Here is an 18,327-nt window from a genome sequence, read left to right as displayed (position 1 = left end):
AACATAAAGAACTTCTAACCGTCCTTATCCCAGTAAAGGGTTCATAGCTTCAATTACTTCATTCTCCTTCGATGCTTTAAAAAGTACTTGCTCGAGATGGCAGAGTCTCGTGCTGATAACGTATTATAATATAATAAAACAAGAACGAGAATATTGTAGACAAAGAGAGAAGAGAGGAGATATCTTTATTTCTCTTGAGGGATAGGAATACAATGAAGGGAACATCTCTATTTATAGTAGAAAACTGACTTGGTTCCAAAGTTATTAACCCTAATTTCTCTCTTAAAGATAGACATTCATAATAAATGATATTTATCTATAACATGACATCCATAAATAATAAATACATAATATTTATAACAATAATGAACTTTTGACCACGTGACTTATAAATAAGTTGGGAAAGATCGAAAGTGCTTCAATTTGGCAAAGTCAAAAGCCTACATCTGTTGAAGTGATAAAAATGGACAAAAACTGCTCTAACTTTTAATGAATTTTTTAACTAAATCTGTCACGGTTCTGTTAGACTGTACATCAAATATTGTAAAGGAACATATGTATTCTGGGATTTTATAAGGACAAAACAATCAAACCCCAAAACTTAAATAACCATTTCAGCTGAAAACTTATTGAATTGGTGTTCATTTCAAAATTTCAACCTCCAATATGGCTTCCTACATCTTTGGTTCTTTTATTTTCACGTGCTAGAGTTGAAATACTAATTGGTGAAATTCCGAAAGAACTGAAAATAACTTGTCCTGAGCGTATGCTTATTCTAATTACTCAGATTTTACTTTCCAATTTTCTGGTCTTGAATGAGAAAAGGAAAACAATTATGAGTTGTTTATAGGTAGGATGAGCTTAGAAAAACATGCTTTTCTATCACTATTGGTGATGAACAGGGCAAACTACGCATAAAATGAATGGTACTAGTTATTAATTGACTTGGATGATGAAGACCAGTACTGAATTGGACAGACATAATTTCATCACCCAATATTTACACGGCTAAAAATTGACAACTTTGAGAAAGAATAATCAAAAGAATCAAAACGGGAAGAGAAAAAAATGACATTTGGGGATCAAAAGGTTAATAATCTGGGACAACAATGAATAAATTTTAAAAAAACCATTTGCAGTCACAGAAGAGTGGTATAGTGGTCATCTTTCTTTCTTCTTTCCATACGGCACAGGCATATATCAAAGATATTTTGAATTGAGCTAAGGGAAGTCCACCAAATGTCATAGTCCCATAAGTTTCGAAATCCAGTCTGCTATATTAGCTATTACAAATCCTGCAAATACCTGCAATTAACCAAGCCCAAAATCATGTTTTCCCTTGATTAGTAATGCCTCCTTAAAGATAGAAAATGAGTCAAAAACCAGTCATTTGAGCATTGCAAGAAAAAGGAATTGGAGTAATTATAAAAGAGAGACTCCAACTACAATATGGAGAAGTTTTAATTTTTTTCTGGTCCATTCCTAGCTAAGCTACAACGGGTACTGCATCCGGCTTTTCAATAAACACAATGACAGGATAGAACTCAAACTTTAGTGCTGCAATCAAGTTCTTTTTTCTGCAATAATGTTGTTACCTGTGCTGAGCCAAGAATGTATATAGCAGAATAATGACGTCCATGAATCACCATGTCGGCCACCATTGCAAGTGGAATTGTGAGAGACATGCCGAGAGTTGCAACTAAAGGAGTTGTCCAAACAACACACAGTGCCCTGATAAAGCAGAAGAAGAAGAAGAAGAAGAAGAAGAAGAAGAAGAAGAAAGCAAGTTACAGGTAGAGTTGATAAAGCAGAGGTGATGAGTATGTATGGGGGTGGATAACTAATCTTTCATACCAAAAGTAATCTGAGAGAACACTCCCTACGAGTCCATTGGCTAAAACAACTTCATCCAGTTTAGCAGAATGAGGTATTGTGAACTTGGGTTCAATCCCTAGCGCAGTCAATGGCCATACTGAAAAGAAGAAAAAAAGGAATGTAATTTCACATAATAAATTAGTTTATAAAGACATTAGAACTCAATAATATAGAAGAATAAAATCAACTGTTTATCATCACAATTTTCACATTGTGGATAAATTAAAAATTAACCCCCTTGTCCAATCATCTCTATTAAGATATTAAGAAGATGCATAATTGCATTACTTCTTTATGAATGCAGCGGGAAAAAAATCTATCAGGTCATTGTTACATGTCATCAGACTTCAAAACATCTATTATTATATTGCAGACTACTTTAAGCAAGTTTTGGCAAAGATGTGGCAGAGGCTGTTCAAGAGTTTTTTGATAATGCAAAAAATCTGAAACAACTGAATGCCACAACTATAGCTTTGATCCCTAAAGTGCCATGTCCCATCAGTGCAAGTCAATATAGACCAATATCCTGTTGTAATGTACTCTATAAGTGAATTTCCAAAATGATATGTATCAGGTTGAACCAGATCCCCTAGTCTGGTAGCTGATACACAGGCAACCTTTGTCCAAGGAAGACCTCTAGTGCATAATGTGTTGATATGCCATGATTTGCTTAGGCACTCCAACAGGAAGACTACACCAAGATGTATGATGAAGATTGACCTTAGAAAAGCTTATGAAATGGTAAGATGGGACTTCATTGAAGAGATGCTGTATGGGTATGGATTCCCTCCAAAATTTATTCAATTAATAATGATGTGTGTGACTTCCACTAAATTCTCAGTTAATGTGAATGGTGAAGGGTATGGGTATTTTGATGGTAAGAGGGGACTCAGGCAAGGTGATCCAATTTCACCACTACTATTTGTGATGGTGATGGATTATCTGTCCAGAACTTTGAGCAAAATGGCACTTCCTCCAGACTTTAGGTCTCATCCAATGTGCAAGGGTCTGAAGCTTACACACCTAGTGTTTGCTGATGATCTTATGTTGTTTTGTAAGGGCACTGAGAACTCAGTTAGGAGGATCATGGAGGCATTGACTCACTTCTCAGAGGTCACCGGACTGGAGGCTAATCAGGACAAATCAAATCTATTCATAGCGGGTGTAGATGATGAAACTAGGGAGAAAATACTGGAGATTACAGGATCAGCTTGGGTGAGTTTCCAATGAGGTATTTGGGACTACCACTTTCTCCCAAGAACTGGAATATGCAGGATTGCCACCAGTTGATAGTGAAAATTACAGAGAGGATTACAGCTGCTTCTGCTAGGAATCTCTCATATGCAGGGAAACTTCAGGTGATCAACCCAGTCCTGTTCTCTCTTCATAATTTCTGGGGAGCAGTTTTTATACTCCCTCAGAGTGTGGTGAAAGGGGTGGATAAGTTGTGTAGAGATTATTTGTGCGGTAGTGATGAAAATCAGAGAAAGGTGGCCCTTGTTGCTTGGGGGAGAGTTTGTAAACCTAAGAGATATGGGAGGCTGAATATAAGAAGCTGATAGATTGGAACACTGCATCTATGGGCAAACTGATATGGTTGCTCAATGCGAGGAAGGAAGTTCTTTGGGTGATATGGTTGCTCAATGCAAGGAAGGAAGTTCTTTGGGTGAGATGGATCCATGGCGTTTATATGAAGCAGAACCTGGATATATGGACACATATTCCTCCATCAGATAGTAGCTGGTGCTGGAGAAGATTGAACAAGGTGAAACTTGGCATGATCAACTGGTATTCACAGGGGCAGTTTACTCTAACTGTTAATGGTAAATACTCAGTGACAGCAGGTTATCTGAGCATGGTGGATTAGACTCTGAAAATGGACAGTGCTAGCCTAGTGTGGAGTTCAGTTCTGCTGCCAAAGCACAGGTTTATTACATGGTTAACAGTGCAAGGAAGACTGCTTACTAAGGGAAGGATGGGTGGAATGGGCATTTCTTGCAACAGTGCTAATTGTTGCTTATGTGATGAGGACGTGATAGAGAATTCCCATCATTTGTTTGTAGCTTGTCCTTGGACAAAACAACTCTGGAGTAGTATTACTAACTGGATTGGTCAAGATATGCAGTTAGAAGAACCTCACATCATATTGGGGTTGATTGGTACGAAGCATTGGAGGAAGATGAAGAAGGAACTTATGGCAGCTGCTGTAGGGGTACTCATCTACCACACGTGGGAGGCAAGAAACTGGAAGATTTTTAGGCATCAAAGTGTACATATAGAGTAGGTTTTACAGCAAATACAGATAGAAATCAGAGTAAGGATAGGCTTATTTTAGGCTTCCAAAAAGTATAGGAATAGTAGTTCAGTGGCAAAAAGGATTTTGTAATTAGTTTTGCTTTGACTTGAGGCCTTGGTTTCCCTTGGTACTCTTCCTGGAAGGTGACTAGGGGAGTAGGGTGCTCATTAGGGTGTAATTGATTGTTTGTTGGTATGGTAATTGTTCACATTGGTTACCAAAAAAAAAAAAAACTTTAAGCAAGTAAAGACAAAGAAAGAGAGCAACTTTAAAGACATTTAGATCATTCTCAGTTGGAGACAAATAAAAGAGCAACTTTAAAGACATTAATATCACCCCCCTGCCAGTGATAACTATATTGTCAACTTAAACTACCAAGTAAATCCATAGATTTGGACCAGAATGTCGATGGAAACATAATGATCAGCTTCACTACGAGTCATCCCAAACTCTTGAATAACTGTGTTGAACTTACCAGACCAGGCTCGCGGAGACGTTTCAAACCATAGAATGACCAGCACATCAAAAACACAAGACCCCTGGACTCTACCGGAGCAACAAGTCTGGTGGTTGGTCTATATAAATCTTGTTAACAAAAGGATCTTGGGCCTAACTCAACCCCAAAAGCGGGGTCATGCATTAATGATTGCCCAAAACCATCTAAGTAAGGACCCATCCAGATACACAACCACCCCCCCAACCCAAAAAAAAAAACCGTGCTTAGGACAGACATTTAGAACGTGGACAATATAACATGGGGCTCAACATCGGATAAACCAAGAATTGGGGTGGGTCTTGTCTGATACCACATGAGAAAATAAGACATGGAATAATTGAGTGAAAACCTAGGTTGATTATTCCCTGAAGCTGCTGCAAAGTTTAAATACAGAATGTACGAGTGGTAAAATAGGAAAAAATCAATCTACTTAATTCTACTAATCCTAATTGATGTACAGTATCATTTACTGTTTTTTTAAACAAGCTACATCTTAGATTTCGATGCACTAAATATATATTGTTAAAGAACTAATTTCCAGGTGAATGACATCAACAAACAAGAAACCGAAAGAGTGACATCCAGTGCGATGAAGCCCGACTCTCGTTTGTGGCCACGAGTCCTGCTTGATGCTGGCAATTGGAAAGTGATGCCCAAGTTATACTATTCTAACATCCTATTAAACCATTTTTTACTTGTAAAAATCAATAATGCACCATATCATGTAATCTTATTTAGCTCTAGAGTAGCGTGACATTTAGAAAAAAATTCCAAAACTTAAATGTGTAAATAGGAGCACTGGTAACCCCAGTCACTAATAGCAAATAATAGGTGAACAGCTAAGTTGGAGCCAAACTGAGCAACATCACACATTTATTGTGACATTAAGTACTATAGTGGGGAGTCCATTTTCTTAATCATTGTCCCATAAACAAAATTGTTGGCAACACATGTAAGTTATGAAAAGAAAGAATATCCAGCATTTTGAGGTCCAAAGTCCAATAACATCATATATTAAGGCAAGTGTCTGACTACAACTAGTCACCATTTAAATTGCAAACCAATATGTCAAAGGAAGTGTCTGACTACAAATTTATCAGTAGCTTTGGGGATAAATTGATCAACCAACTACGAAAGTAATCAGAAAATCAGAGCTGACTTTATAACTTGCATTTGACTAGATATACCCACCCAAATTCCTATATGACACATACTGTAGCCAGAAGATTGCAGCTTGAGTATGAGACCCTGTCCTATATTATAAGTTTCTAACCTACCTAAGCATGGCTTATCTGATAACAAAACAGCTTAATTTATAGCTGTCTTTATCAGATTTTTATCAGACAGAACAAACTATACGGGAGTCTCATCATATAGCACCTTTTCCGGTTTACAAGCTTTAAACATGTTTTTCTCTCAATCTCAAACCTGAACTGGAAAACTCGGTGAAAGAACTTTTTCAGACGAAGGCAACAAAGCATTCCAAAGTGCAAATGGAAGACACTGCATGTTATGTATGCAAATCAGAAATACTTAACATTAAGGAAAAAGGATCAAATCTTACCAAGCCACCACATGGTCACAAGGGTGCACAAACCTATATACCCGAACAATTTTTGCATATCTACTCCTTTTCCTTCCTCACCAGCGAACTTTTTAAGCAGCACTGCAGAACATTAGGAAAAACATTATCCATCTCATGATATTGTACAGCTAACACTTTGGTATCAAGACATAATCCAGAAACAGCCTAACCAGTGAACACGCCATACGACATTGCCGAAAGAAGGCCGAAGAGATCCCCAAGGAGAGAACGTTCGCCGCTTCTTTAAAAGAAAGAAAAAGTTTAACTATCAGTCAACACCCTGAAACACAGTTGAAAGGAACAACAATGAAACAACAGAGAATTTAGGACCTGAAGAAAATCCAAAAAATGCTATCAAAAAGAAGATGCAGTTTTATGTCGTGATTAGAAATTAAAGGATAAAAAGATTGATGTCTCAAGTTTCTTTACAACAAGGTATACATATATTTTTGTGCTTGCCATTACTTAGAAACTCTAAGCACCCTATTAGAGCAAGGCATGCGAAATTAAACTGACTTGTTGTCTCTAGCAGTCAACTAACTAGAAGCCATCTAATCCCGCACTACTTAAAGCCTTCATAAACTCATATTTCATTTCTATTTAAAGACATCCTTGTCGGTGAAGATTCTATCGATGATCAAGAAAAAACTACGAAAAACATTGCAAATTTCTAATAATCCGGATACGCGAAAGAACCTGTGGAATCCCTAATTTCTTCCAATCTGTATCAGCAAATGTAGACTTTCTCTACTGGGAGTCAACAGCGGAGGTGTATGAGTTGAGAAAGCTCATTAACTTGAATTACAGTTTTTACCCTATGTGTCGATGAACTCCTTTATCAGTCCTTGTATTTCCGTTTTCCAATGTTGCATACTTAGCCTTGAATTTCCAGATGGAACCCTAATAGTCCATATCCTAGCAAATCATCAAAAGGAAAATGAAGAAATTGAAATCCTTAAAGTTGATAGGTACTTAAGTGTTTCAACTTTCAGTACGGAAGGAGAAAGAATACTAAATCTTTTGTTTTAGAACAGAATGCAAAAGAAAGCTCAGGAAAAGGAGAGGCTGAAAAGGAACCTAAAGAAGCTTGGAAATAAAAAGGTAATGCAATCTACAAAGAGAGAAAAATGAAGGCGTACCATCAACAATTTAAATTGCATTAAAAACAGAAACTATTCCCCCCCCCCCCCCCCCCCCCTCCAGGCTTCCACTCCCCACCACCCTACGCTCGCCCTTGGCCATCCTAGTGGCTCTTTCAGTTTGACTGCTATCTGCCATGTGCCTCGCAGTTATCCGTTTCCTGCCTTCCCTGCGCAACAGCTTACAACCCCACTGCTCATCCTCAGAAACACTTCCATCTCTTACTCTCGAACCGCTCCTCTCCCTCGATAGCACCTATGTTACTCGGACTCTTCACTTTCGGTGCCGCACCCGTGTCGACACGACAGGGGTGTGGGTGTGGGATCCGTACCCAATCTGGTCAACCGATTTTGGATACTTTGACCAAAATCGACGTAGAAATTCTGGACAGATTCAATGATTTCTTTTTTTTTTGGTAAAGTAATAAAATTCATTAGTAAAACATCAAGAAGATGCAAGGTTACAGATGGGAAAAGCTGACAGGCTTGGCAAAACCTGTAGAACAATCTAAAGATATCCTATCTCTACTGAACTAGAGAAAAGGAGCTGATAAAATCTAGAAAGTTACCCACATTGTTTACAGGGGCAAAAAAATGCCAACTAAAAAGACTAACTAAACACCTAGACTTTAGAGAGCAAATAGGAGTTGAGATTCCTTCAAAGCATCTGTTGTTTCTCTCCTTCCATAGGGTCCAAAAAATTACTGCTGGGATCATTCTCCAAATTCTTTTAATGGATTTGTCAACTCTCCAGAGTATCCAACTAGCATATGCATCTTTGATGTTGAAGGGCATTACCCATTGTAGACCAAGCATAGAGTAGAAGAAAAACCAGAAGCTAGCTGCTGCAGGGCAGTGCAAAAATAGATGGTTGACACTTTCATTGGTCTGCTTGCACATGGTACACATGTTAACAACTATTACACCTCTCCTTCTAAGATTGTCTTGTGTTAGGCATGCTTCCTTCAGTGCAGTCCAAGTGAAGCAAGTAACTCTGAGAGGCTGTCTAGTTCTCCATACAAACTTCCAAGGCCAAACCTCTAAAAGGCTATTTTGAGAGCACCAGTTGTTGTAACATTCCTTCACAGTGAAAATCTTTTCCTTAGAATTGCCCCAGAGTATTCTGTCCTGAAAATCTGCCACCAAAGTACTTTGTCCCAAACTTTCTAATAGAGAAAGAAAATCATCAACTTCCCAATCCTGTAAGTTTCTCCTTAAAATTGGTGTCCAACAGTTGTTAACTCTATATTGAGCTAATGTTGCTTCTTTGTTAGAAGCTATCAGAAATAGTGAGGGAAATAAATCTTTTACTAAAGTGTCCCCAAGCCATTTGTCCTGCCAAAATCTGATCTTGAGCCCATTTCCAGCCTTGAATGAGACAGCCTGGAAGAATTCCTCTTGGAGACTACTGATGTGTTTCCATACTCCAACACCATGTGGTTCATTGCTTTTCTTTGCAGTCCAGTGGTCTTGAATACCATATTTAGCTTTGATGATTTCCTTCCAGTACCCTGCCTCATTTTGACCATATCTCCAAAGCCACTTCATGAGTAGGCTGTTGTTATGAAACTTAAGATTTCTAATCCCCAGCCCCCCTTGGCCTTTGGGTTGAATAACTGATTGCCATTTGACCAAAGAGAATTTATGAGTAACACTGTTACCTTCCCATAGAAATTTCCTTCTAAGCCTGTCAATTTGCTTTAGAACTGAGGTTGGCATAGGGAAGAGTGACATAAAGTAAGTGGGAATGATGTCTAGGACACTTTTGATGAGGGTGAGCCTGCCACCCAATGAGAGATATTGCATCTTCCAAGTGGCTAGTCTTTTCTCCATTCTTTCAATGACCCCACTACATATCCCAGATGATTTGAATTTAGCACCCAAAGGAAGTCCCAAATAGGTGGTGGGAAAGGAGCCTGTTTTGCAGCTAAGAATATCAGCAAGAGCTTCTAGGTTGGTCACTTCATTCACTGGATATATAGTGCTCTTACGCATGTTGATATGAAGTCCAGAGATGGCCTCAAAGATCATGAGGGTAATGTTGAGATTAGAGACCTGCTGACAATCAGCTCCACAAAATATAAGGGTGTCATCTGCATAGAGTAGATGAGAGACTGAGACTGAGGTGGAAGGATTTCTGCCCACTTGGAACCCTTGAATCCACTGAAGTTCTTTGGCCTTTGCTAACAGCTGAGATAATCCTTCCATCGCAATGATAAAGAGGAAAGGGGACAATGGATCCCCCTGCCTGAGTCCCTTTTGAGAAGAGAAAAACTCAACTGGACTTCTGTTCACCAGAATTGAAAACTTCACTGTCGAAATACAGAAATAAATCCACCTTATCCACTTTTCCCCGAAACCCATTTGCTTCAAAATGTTGACTAAATAAGCCCAGTTAAGCTGATCAAAAGCTTTCTCAATATCTAATTTGCATAGGATCCCAGTCTTACCACTTTTAATTTTCCAGTCTAGCACTTCATTGGCAATCATAGATGCATCAGTGATCTGTCTATTCTTCAGAAAAGCACTCTGCTGTCCAGAAACTAAGGAATCCACCACTTTTCCGAGCCTCTTAGCTAAAATTTTGGCCAGCAATTTGTAGACACTGCCTATAAGACTTATAGGCCTATAATCTCTAAGCTCTGCGGCCCCTTTCTTCTTTGGGATAAGAGCAATGAAAGAGGCATTGCATGATCTCACCATTTGGCAGTTCTGATGAAAGAAATTAAAAGTTGCTAGCAGGTCTGCTTTGATGAAGTTCCATGATTTTTGAAAGAAAGCCATAGTGAAACCATCAGGGCCTGGAGCTTTGTCAGGGGCACAAGTCATGAGAGCTTCTAAAATCTCCATTTCGGTGAAAGGAAGTTCAAGGTCCTCTTTATCCACTGTGTTGAGACTTGACAGACCTTCAAAGACAGCTGAGGGTCTCCAAGATTCAGTTTCTTTGTAAATTTGTTGATAGTACTCCAGAATACCATCCTTGATCCTTCCTTTGTCTTCAATTACTTCATCCCCTATTTTGAGTCTGTCAATGGTATTGCCCTTTCTATGAGAGTTGGCCATTCTTTGGAAAAACTTTGTATTCTTATCCCCCTCTTTCAACCATAAGCATCTTGATTTTTGTCTCCATGAGATCTCTTCAGCGGTTGCTATTTGCTGAATTTCAAGTTTGAGATTCAATGTCTGACCTTTCTCTTCTGTAGAGAGAGCTCTGAGCTCAGCTAACTGGTCCAGCTTCCAAAGTTCTTTGAGTGCCTTGTTCCTTTGAGTCTCGATTGTTCCATAGACCTCCCTATTCCATTTAGTAATGTCTTTCTTGAGATTCCTTAGTTTCTGCATTAGCACAAAGTCTGGGGTGCCTAATACAGTGTAAGAAATCCACCATCCTTCTATCATGTCCATGAAACCCTCAGCTTGAAGCCACATGTTTTCAAATTTGAAATAAGAAGGTGTGGTCTCCCAATCTCCACTTTCCAGGATAATTGGTTTATGATCAGAAAAAACTCTAGGCAAGGGGTACTGTTTGATAGTATTGAACATCTCGCTCCATTCTGTTGAGATAAGGAACCTGTCAATTCTAGAGGCTTGGAGAGACTCCTCCCCTCTTGACCAGGTAAATTGTGCTCCCTGAAGTGGAGGGTCAATCAAATCCAGGTCTAGAATAGTGTTGGAGAAGCCCAGCATCGCCCTTGATCTTCTAACGCAGTTTAATCTTTCCCCCACAAATCTGCACACATTGAAATCCCCTCCTATGACCCATAGGTCAGACCACAATCCCCTGATAGATGCTAACTCGAGCCAAAGATCCTCCCTTTCTGGATTGGTATGAGGGCCATAAACACTAGTAAAAACCCATTTGAAATCCTCAGCAAGACTTTCGAATCTACATGATAAAGAAAAGGCTCCTGCTTCAAAATCAACACATTTCCAAGCTCTTTTGTCCCACATTATTAATATCCCACCTTTGGTACCAATTGCTTTGACTTCTGCCCAAGAGATCCATCTGTTTCCCCAAATTTGCCTGATTAGAGATGGATTCCATGTCTCTATTTTGGTTTCCTGCAGGCAAATAATATCAACTCCCCACTTGTGAATAAGAGATTTCAAAGTGCTTCTCTTGTCTTTATTGTTGAGACCCTGCACATTCCAGCTGAGTGTTTTAACTCTCATCTGGAATGAGCCTTGTGAGACCTGCCCCTCTCTTTCTTCCCACTCCCGGCCTGGAGACCCCAATCCAATCTTTTAAGTTCAGTAACTGCTTTGCTTTTCCCTTTCTTTAATTCTCCTGTTTTATTTTTTTGCTCAAGAATCTGCACTTTCCTTTTTTCCTCCATTCTCAGAATAATTCCCAGAAGTTCGTGTTCAAACCCAGCAACATTTACCCCCAACACTTTGCAAGCCTTCATCATTGTCAACTTCGTCCATTTTGAGGTTTCCACCACATCAGGGATATCAACAGTTTGAATTTGTGGATCATGCCAAGGCAAAGGAAGAAAACTGTTGTAGGACTGAGATGAGATACCAGAGTCAGATTCATTTGAAACGGACAGTGCTGAGAATATCGGTTTGGGTATATGTGGGTCCATCGAGTGCCCTGCGTGAACCGCTTCATCATCTGCTTCAGGCTCGGACAGTGTCCCCTCCATGAGTTCTAAATCCCTGAGACTAGAAGCTTGAATTTCTAGTTCAAAAGGATCAAAAGAGAATGAAGCATTCAAGGAAGATGAAGCTCTGAAGCAGCATGGGTCCAGCTTTGGTACAGATGATCTCCACACTTGCTTCTTTTTGTGTTGCTTGAAGTGTTTGCTTGTAAGTGGGCCTTTAGTGTAGTAACCATTGTTCAAAGCTAACGAAGTTCTCCCTTTGTAGTGTTTCTTACTACCCTGACTATTAGAAGAGAATAAGGCCGGCCCATTTGTGTTTAAATCCTTCGAATTCCTTCTTTTCTCCACAGGTTCTTCCACACGTGTGTCACGTGAATCATTAATGGTATTAGCACATGGAGCTGAGAGAGAATTTGATCCCATCTTATTACCAACCTCGGGCAAACCAGTTGAAGGACCAGCATGTAAAGAAAAAGACCGAATTTCCTTAATTATTGGCAATTCGAAGATCCTATCATCAAATTCAAAATTCAAACTTGCCGGAAACTTCATAGCTGATTTTTTGACGCAGATGCGAGCCCAGATCAGGTGGGTTCTGTTCTTCGTATCTTCATCAACACCGACATAACCCCCACAACGAGCCCCTATATGTTCAAAAGTATCCATTGACCAAGCATTTAGAGGGATTCCAAAAACTTTCAACCATATGTTTTCCGAGCAGTTACCAGATTGCAATGAGAAAATGTCATGCGACCACCAAGATAAAGAAAGATGTCTTCCGTTCCAGAACCAATTCTCTGCCTTTACCCTTATTGCCTCTTGCCTGGAAGGAAGCTCAAAGAGGAACTGATTGTGGTCTAAAGGTATGACTTTGATGCCAGCAGTAACTCTCCATCTACTAATGAACCATTTTTGAATAGTTTCGGGATTGGGACTGTGATGAAATGGATTATTGAAGGTGCCAACCAAGCTTCTGTGCAAAGGATGTTTTCCATTCAATTCTCCTTTGTTGGTTCCTTGACTTATATCTGGCCATCTGTCAATGCTAGCAGCTGCACGATAAGATTTTGTCAATGGGGGAGGAGGAAGCAGTGGCTCTGCTTCGCTGAATTCTTTCAGAAATTGAAGGATTTTCTTCGCAATATCTGACCATCCACTGTTGAGGCTGATCTCAAGGATTATCACTGCTGCTTTAGATGAACCATGCCAAACCTCTATGCGAACAAATCTACCATAAACATTGAAATTTTGGTAAACTCTGAAAAGATTGTGTTGTTGTTTTCTACCCCACCTTCTATATAGTCGACCAGTGCCTTTTGATGCTTGAATAAGCGCTTCGCACACCCATCTCAGGTTCTGAATATCCATATTGATCTTGCTTGTATATCTCTTGCCCCTTTCTATTAATGAAAACCAGTTATAATATTTATCCCCTGTATTCCTGAGTTCAAAGGATTTATCCCCACTGATGAAAAAAAGGTGTGAGCCCTGCATGTTTCTAATGAAAGTCACTGAAACTGAAGGAGTTTTATGTTGATTGATGTGGTCGCCGTCACTGTCAGATGTCACCGGTGATTCTGCCGGCAGCAACTCAGGTTGCTGGAGTTTTGTTTTTTTTTTTTTTTTTTTTTCTCCGGCACTGACAGGTCGCCGGAAAATTTATCCGGCACTGTCAGAGGTCGCTGATGTCGACAGAGGGTAGATCTGAAAAGATTTGGAGGAGAGAGAAAGCAAAAGAACTAGAAAAAGCTGTAGATGGAGGCTATGGAGGAGAGAGAGAAAAAGCTGTAGATGGAGGCTATGGAGGAGAGAGAGAGCTGGAGTCATGCTGGAGTGAGGGCTGTGATGGTGGTCTGAGGAGAGAGAATCAGATCTGGATCTATTTTGCTTACCTGGGAATCTGTGTCTGGGAGCATTTTTTTAGAAAGAGAAAATTTAACCTTATATAGTAAATTATGATTGACGATTCAATGATTTCTTTAATCAAAACTAAAGCTAAGGTGAAATTGAAGAAAATGGAATACCTTGTATATAAAAATTTCTATGTCACTCTATTTCCTTTTATCTCCTTTGGGGATTATCCTCTTGATCAATATTTTTTCCTCAAGTTTTCCATAGAATATTCCATAATTTAGGTTTTACAACTCTATTTTTAGATATTTGAATTTTTTTAGCCGAATCCCCGCACCCGTATCCATAACTGGATCGTATCCCCGAACCTTAAAGTTTAGATCATGAAGGATCCGACATCTAGATCCGCACCCGTATCGGACACCAGCACCCGAGTCCGAGTAACTTAGGATAGCACCAATTTTTCTCATCCGACCATTGCAGCTTCGCTTGCCCCTTTCCCAGCCAAATAGGGTGGAAACTCCCTTTACCCTCTTCCCTGTAGTCGCGTTGTGGATTTAGTTCATTGAACAGTTGTAAATACTAAATTAGTGCTTCCTTTACTGCTACTTAACTTGTTTTGCTAAAACACATGAGCAATTACAACAAAATTGAAGACTAAATGTGCTGCAGCAGGATCTTTTTTTTTTTTTTTTTTTTGAAACTGGTACTATAAATGTGCTGCAGCAGGATCCCCAGGTACTAACATATGAGTTTGAATTATGAAAGCCCAAAGTGCACAAAACCTTGATATTAGTATTGTTAGTAAAGTTCCAAAAACAGATAAAGGACAATATATAGCTGAAACGTATGTTCATGGGAACGTTATGTTAGGAATATGAGCTGTTTCCTAATCTCACCTACATTTATCAGTCGCCTATGACCAACTTATAGCAAATCTACTTCTTTCTATTCTTCTTCATAATTGAGCCATTGACTCTAAATTTGCCACCTAAAGCTGGAAGTGTCGATGTCATATATTAGCCAGAAAGAATCACAGACCAAAACAAATGCAACAAGACAAGTAAAATATGTAAATTATTCAAATGATAGACAAATGTGCGTTAAAAGAAACTCAATTATGAATTTTTACACCAAATACAACTTCAATCAGCAACTAAGAGACCTATATTGAACTCAATAAAACCTAGGTGCAACAGAAATACATTTAAAGTAGTTCCAGTCAAGTCAATGAAGTGCAGGAATGTCTTACGAGGAAGAGTTCAACTGAGATTCATCAGTCGCCCATGTTTTTCCTAGAGTGGTCATGACAACACCAGACATGCTAACAAAGACTGCAACTACTTTGGCCATATTTAAGGAATCTTCACCAAGTATTACACCAACAAAAAGAGTGAATAATCCCGATGTAGAAGATAGTACTGTTGTGCTTGCAACACTTGTATGTTCAAGTGCTGCATTTGACAGGTACTGCACAAAAAACAAAAGACACAAATAAGCTCAGACAACTGACTTTTCTAGGAAAGAAGTTTCTCTTCTCTCTCTCTTTTTCCTTTCTGTTCACCTGGGAGGCTTCCCCTTGGAAAGGCAACAAACTACAAGCATAACTAAAGTTGACTTTCATACCTCGGTTATAAACCAGAGAGGAGCAAGAAAGAATCCATAACGAGCAATTTGCCAGGTGGTTATCTCTTTTCCATTCTTTGAATCATCAGAATTACCATTGCATTTAGCAACAAGAGGTCTTCCTTCTTCCTCTGCAGAAAGATTTTCTTCACTGTCTTTTCTGTCTATTGATTTCAGGATTTCAATCTCGAACACTTTCTGTACTGTGTGCTTTAAAGGAGAACTATGTCTCGTATATGATTCATTGCCAGTTCCAGTATTTTTATCAGTTCTACTAGCGCGTCTCTTCAGCAAATCGCATATCCAATCCTTAAGAAATGCTACAGGGAGATAAATTACCAGCAAAGAAGCTCCAAGGTATGTGATTGCAAATGGCTGCTTATATTCTGAGAAAATGCCCTGTCACGGTACATAAACAGTAAAAATATTTCAATTCATAGTTATAGCAGGTTGGATCATGTTCACCCATGCAAATTTTAAATTCAGTAATTCAATGCATTTAGGATTATGCAGGAACATTTTTTGTCAAATTACTACAGAGAATTACAACCCCAAAAGGACCCAATAAGTAGTTTCTACAGATTAAAAGGTCTTAGGAAATACTGAACTTATTATCTCTATAGTATATGATGCATCTTCTACAATAATCACTCACGTGGACACGTACATTTGTTTACAAAATACAAATTAGTCTATGACTCTTCCTAATATGAATTTGACCTTTGAGAAGCAAAAATGGGCAATAAAATTGGGACTAGTGAGTTTTTTTCTTGTGCAACATCATTAATGTGTTTATACAACATAAAAACACTTGGGCTCAGGAGTAGAGGGACCTAGTCAAACATGTGAGATACTGTGAAAGTTCTGGCAATAGGCTATAATGACAAATTGCCTGAGAACTTGAGCTTATGAAAACATAGCTTTCAAGGCAGTAACGATAAAGTCAACACTTTTGGGAGGGGGGGGGGGGGGGGGGGGGGGATAAATAGGATGAAGTCAATGCTTCGAGACTCATAGATAGGTAATTCAAATTAAGCATCTTAGCATCCAAGTTCTTTTCATGTTTGTAACATTCTTAGATATCTGTTAAAGCATCATCATAGTCACAGCTATAAGATAGAGATGATTCCCGGCTAATTCTTAGCAATGTTTTCATGAGCTATCAATGACATGAAACATACAATGCGTTAAACTTTTGAACGAGGATAAGCAACTCATATGAATCACTTGACAACTACTTGAACACCACATCCTCTTTCATCATAATGTAAAATGCCAAATGCTGAGCAAAGTACCTTGGGTACATGCCTAAGCAAGTATTGTGCATTTTTGAATAAATAACAAAAGTAACCAACAGTCCTATCCCCTCCCTCTGAAGAATGATGGATGAAGCCGGATCAGAAAAGAAAAGGAGTATCCTAAATCATGTCTGAATGACCCGGCATAAGCTTGTTACTTTTGGTAAAATAATAACTAAGCAAAAAAGTTAACTGTACACTAAATTGATGTTCTTATTACTGTTATCTAAGCAAAGAAATTGGTGTTGTATGCAAGCAAGAAAATGTGCTATCAGATTTCTAGCTACAAGGCGATTTGTGCAAAATTGTACGACCACAGAATAAACTCTTTGTCAGTAACCATCCACATAATAAGCTGTTCATAAAAAAGTCAACTGACTGATAACTTCATCCCTTATTCTGCATTGTCTACCTATCTGATTGGGATATACAAATCTTAACATTAAGACATCTCAATGAACAATTACGCAGAAAACGCAAATTTGTTGGAATCAATCAACATTTCCATCCATATGGATTCTATTAATATTCTTCTTATATTGACTATTTTTATGCTGGCTTTAAAACTAAACAATAAATATCATTATGGAAAGATTAACAAAAAATGCCGAAGTTCATCACTTTTGTAACTTGCTACCAAATTTGAATATATCCGAATAGAAAACATAAAGACAAATGCATAAAGAAAGAAAATAAGACCTGGGTAACTTCAGCAGAGGTGACCCAAATAACCACAACAGCTGAAATAAGGAAAAGACCAGCCTTGTATCTCCAACCCATCACAAAACAAAAAGAAATAACTCAAAACCCAGATGGGTATTCAATAATAACACTAAAAGAGCCAAAGATCTGAGCTTTTTAGTTTTTCAAGTTGTCACCAAACGTAAAAAAGACTCTTGAAGAACACAAATCTGACCCACCGGCTAGATAGGATTGTTAGGTGTATGAATTAATTTATTATTTTATCAAGCAGAACATGAATGCTGAGTTGCTACGTTTTTAGGACAAAGATGGGGAGAAAAAAAGCCAATTATATAGGAAATAATGGAGGGAAAATCTTTCTGGCAATGTCAAATTGTCAATTGTCATAATACTCCTAATTAGTTAGAAGGGTCATGCTCATTTCCTCTTAGGTTCTTTCTATTTCTGGTTGTCGGTCAACCGGCTCTGCTGGATCTCAATATTCAGTTTTTTTCTGAGTTATTCTATACTAGTCTGACGAGGCCGTGCTAAACCCGGGCGCGACTCCACGTATAAAAAGTAATATTTTAATTAAAAAATATAATTTATGTTGATAATAATTAAACTTTAAATAAGTGTATTTTTAATATATAAAAGCAAAACTTTTATTTAACATCTTAACTTTGTTTTGATGAAATTATTTACTTTAAATTAAATGCGGAACCATAATTTGAAATATATGAGTTTCGAATCCTAATTTTTATAGTTATTAGTTCTAAATTAATAATTTATACATATTTAATGAACTTTTAAGACAAATGCAGAATTTGAACCAAAGTGCTACCGAATCTGATCAAATAGGTAGCTGACACTCTA

At 38.4% G+C, this 18,327-nt stretch overlaps 1 protein-coding gene across 1 annotated transcript; it reads right to left on the bottom strand.

The window, feature by feature from the left end:
• Positions 1-909: 909 nt before the first annotated feature.
• Positions 910-17,952, bottom strand: LOC132636166 (uncharacterized vacuolar membrane protein YML018C). Its single transcript, XM_060352882.1, has 8 exons — positions 17,470-17,952; positions 15,473-15,871; positions 15,099-15,316; positions 6,423-6,493; positions 6,232-6,333; positions 1,855-1,972; positions 1,596-1,731; positions 910-1,305 (listed from the first exon to the last, which is right to left on the bottom strand). The coding sequence occupies exons 1-8, from the start codon at positions 17,548-17,550 to the stop codon at positions 1,243-1,245; spliced, it is 1,188 nt and encodes a 395-aa protein (XP_060208865.1). The 5' UTR covers positions 17,551-17,952; the 3' UTR covers positions 910-1,242.
• Between the last annotated feature and the right edge of the window lie 375 nt (positions 17,953-18,327).

This window comes from Lycium barbarum, chromosome 4, assembly GCF_019175385.1.
Source record: "Lycium barbarum isolate Lr01 chromosome 4, ASM1917538v2, whole genome shotgun sequence".
Lineage (NCBI taxonomy): Eukaryota > Viridiplantae > Streptophyta > Magnoliopsida > Solanales > Solanaceae > Lycium > Lycium barbarum.
The sequence above is the reverse complement of the archived record's forward strand: the minus strand, read 5'-3'. Positions and strand labels throughout refer to the sequence as shown.

What these genes read in the sequence shown, in the direction of transcription:
- LOC132636166 (XM_060352882.1), bottom strand. Translation starts at nt 17,550, where the DNA reads ATGGGTTGGAGATACAAGGCTGGTCTTTTCCTTATTTCAGCTGTTGTG. An exon ending in CTCTCTGGTTTATAACCGAG is followed by an intron (nt 15,317 to 15,472) that starts GTATGAAAGTCA and finishes TTTTTTGTGCAG; the next exon opens with TACCTGTCAAATGCAGCACT. An exon ending in TGTGACCATGTGGTGGCTTG is followed by an intron (nt 1,973 to 6,231) that starts GTAAGATTTGAT and finishes TCTTCTTTTCAG; the next exon opens with TATGGCCATTGACTGCGCTA.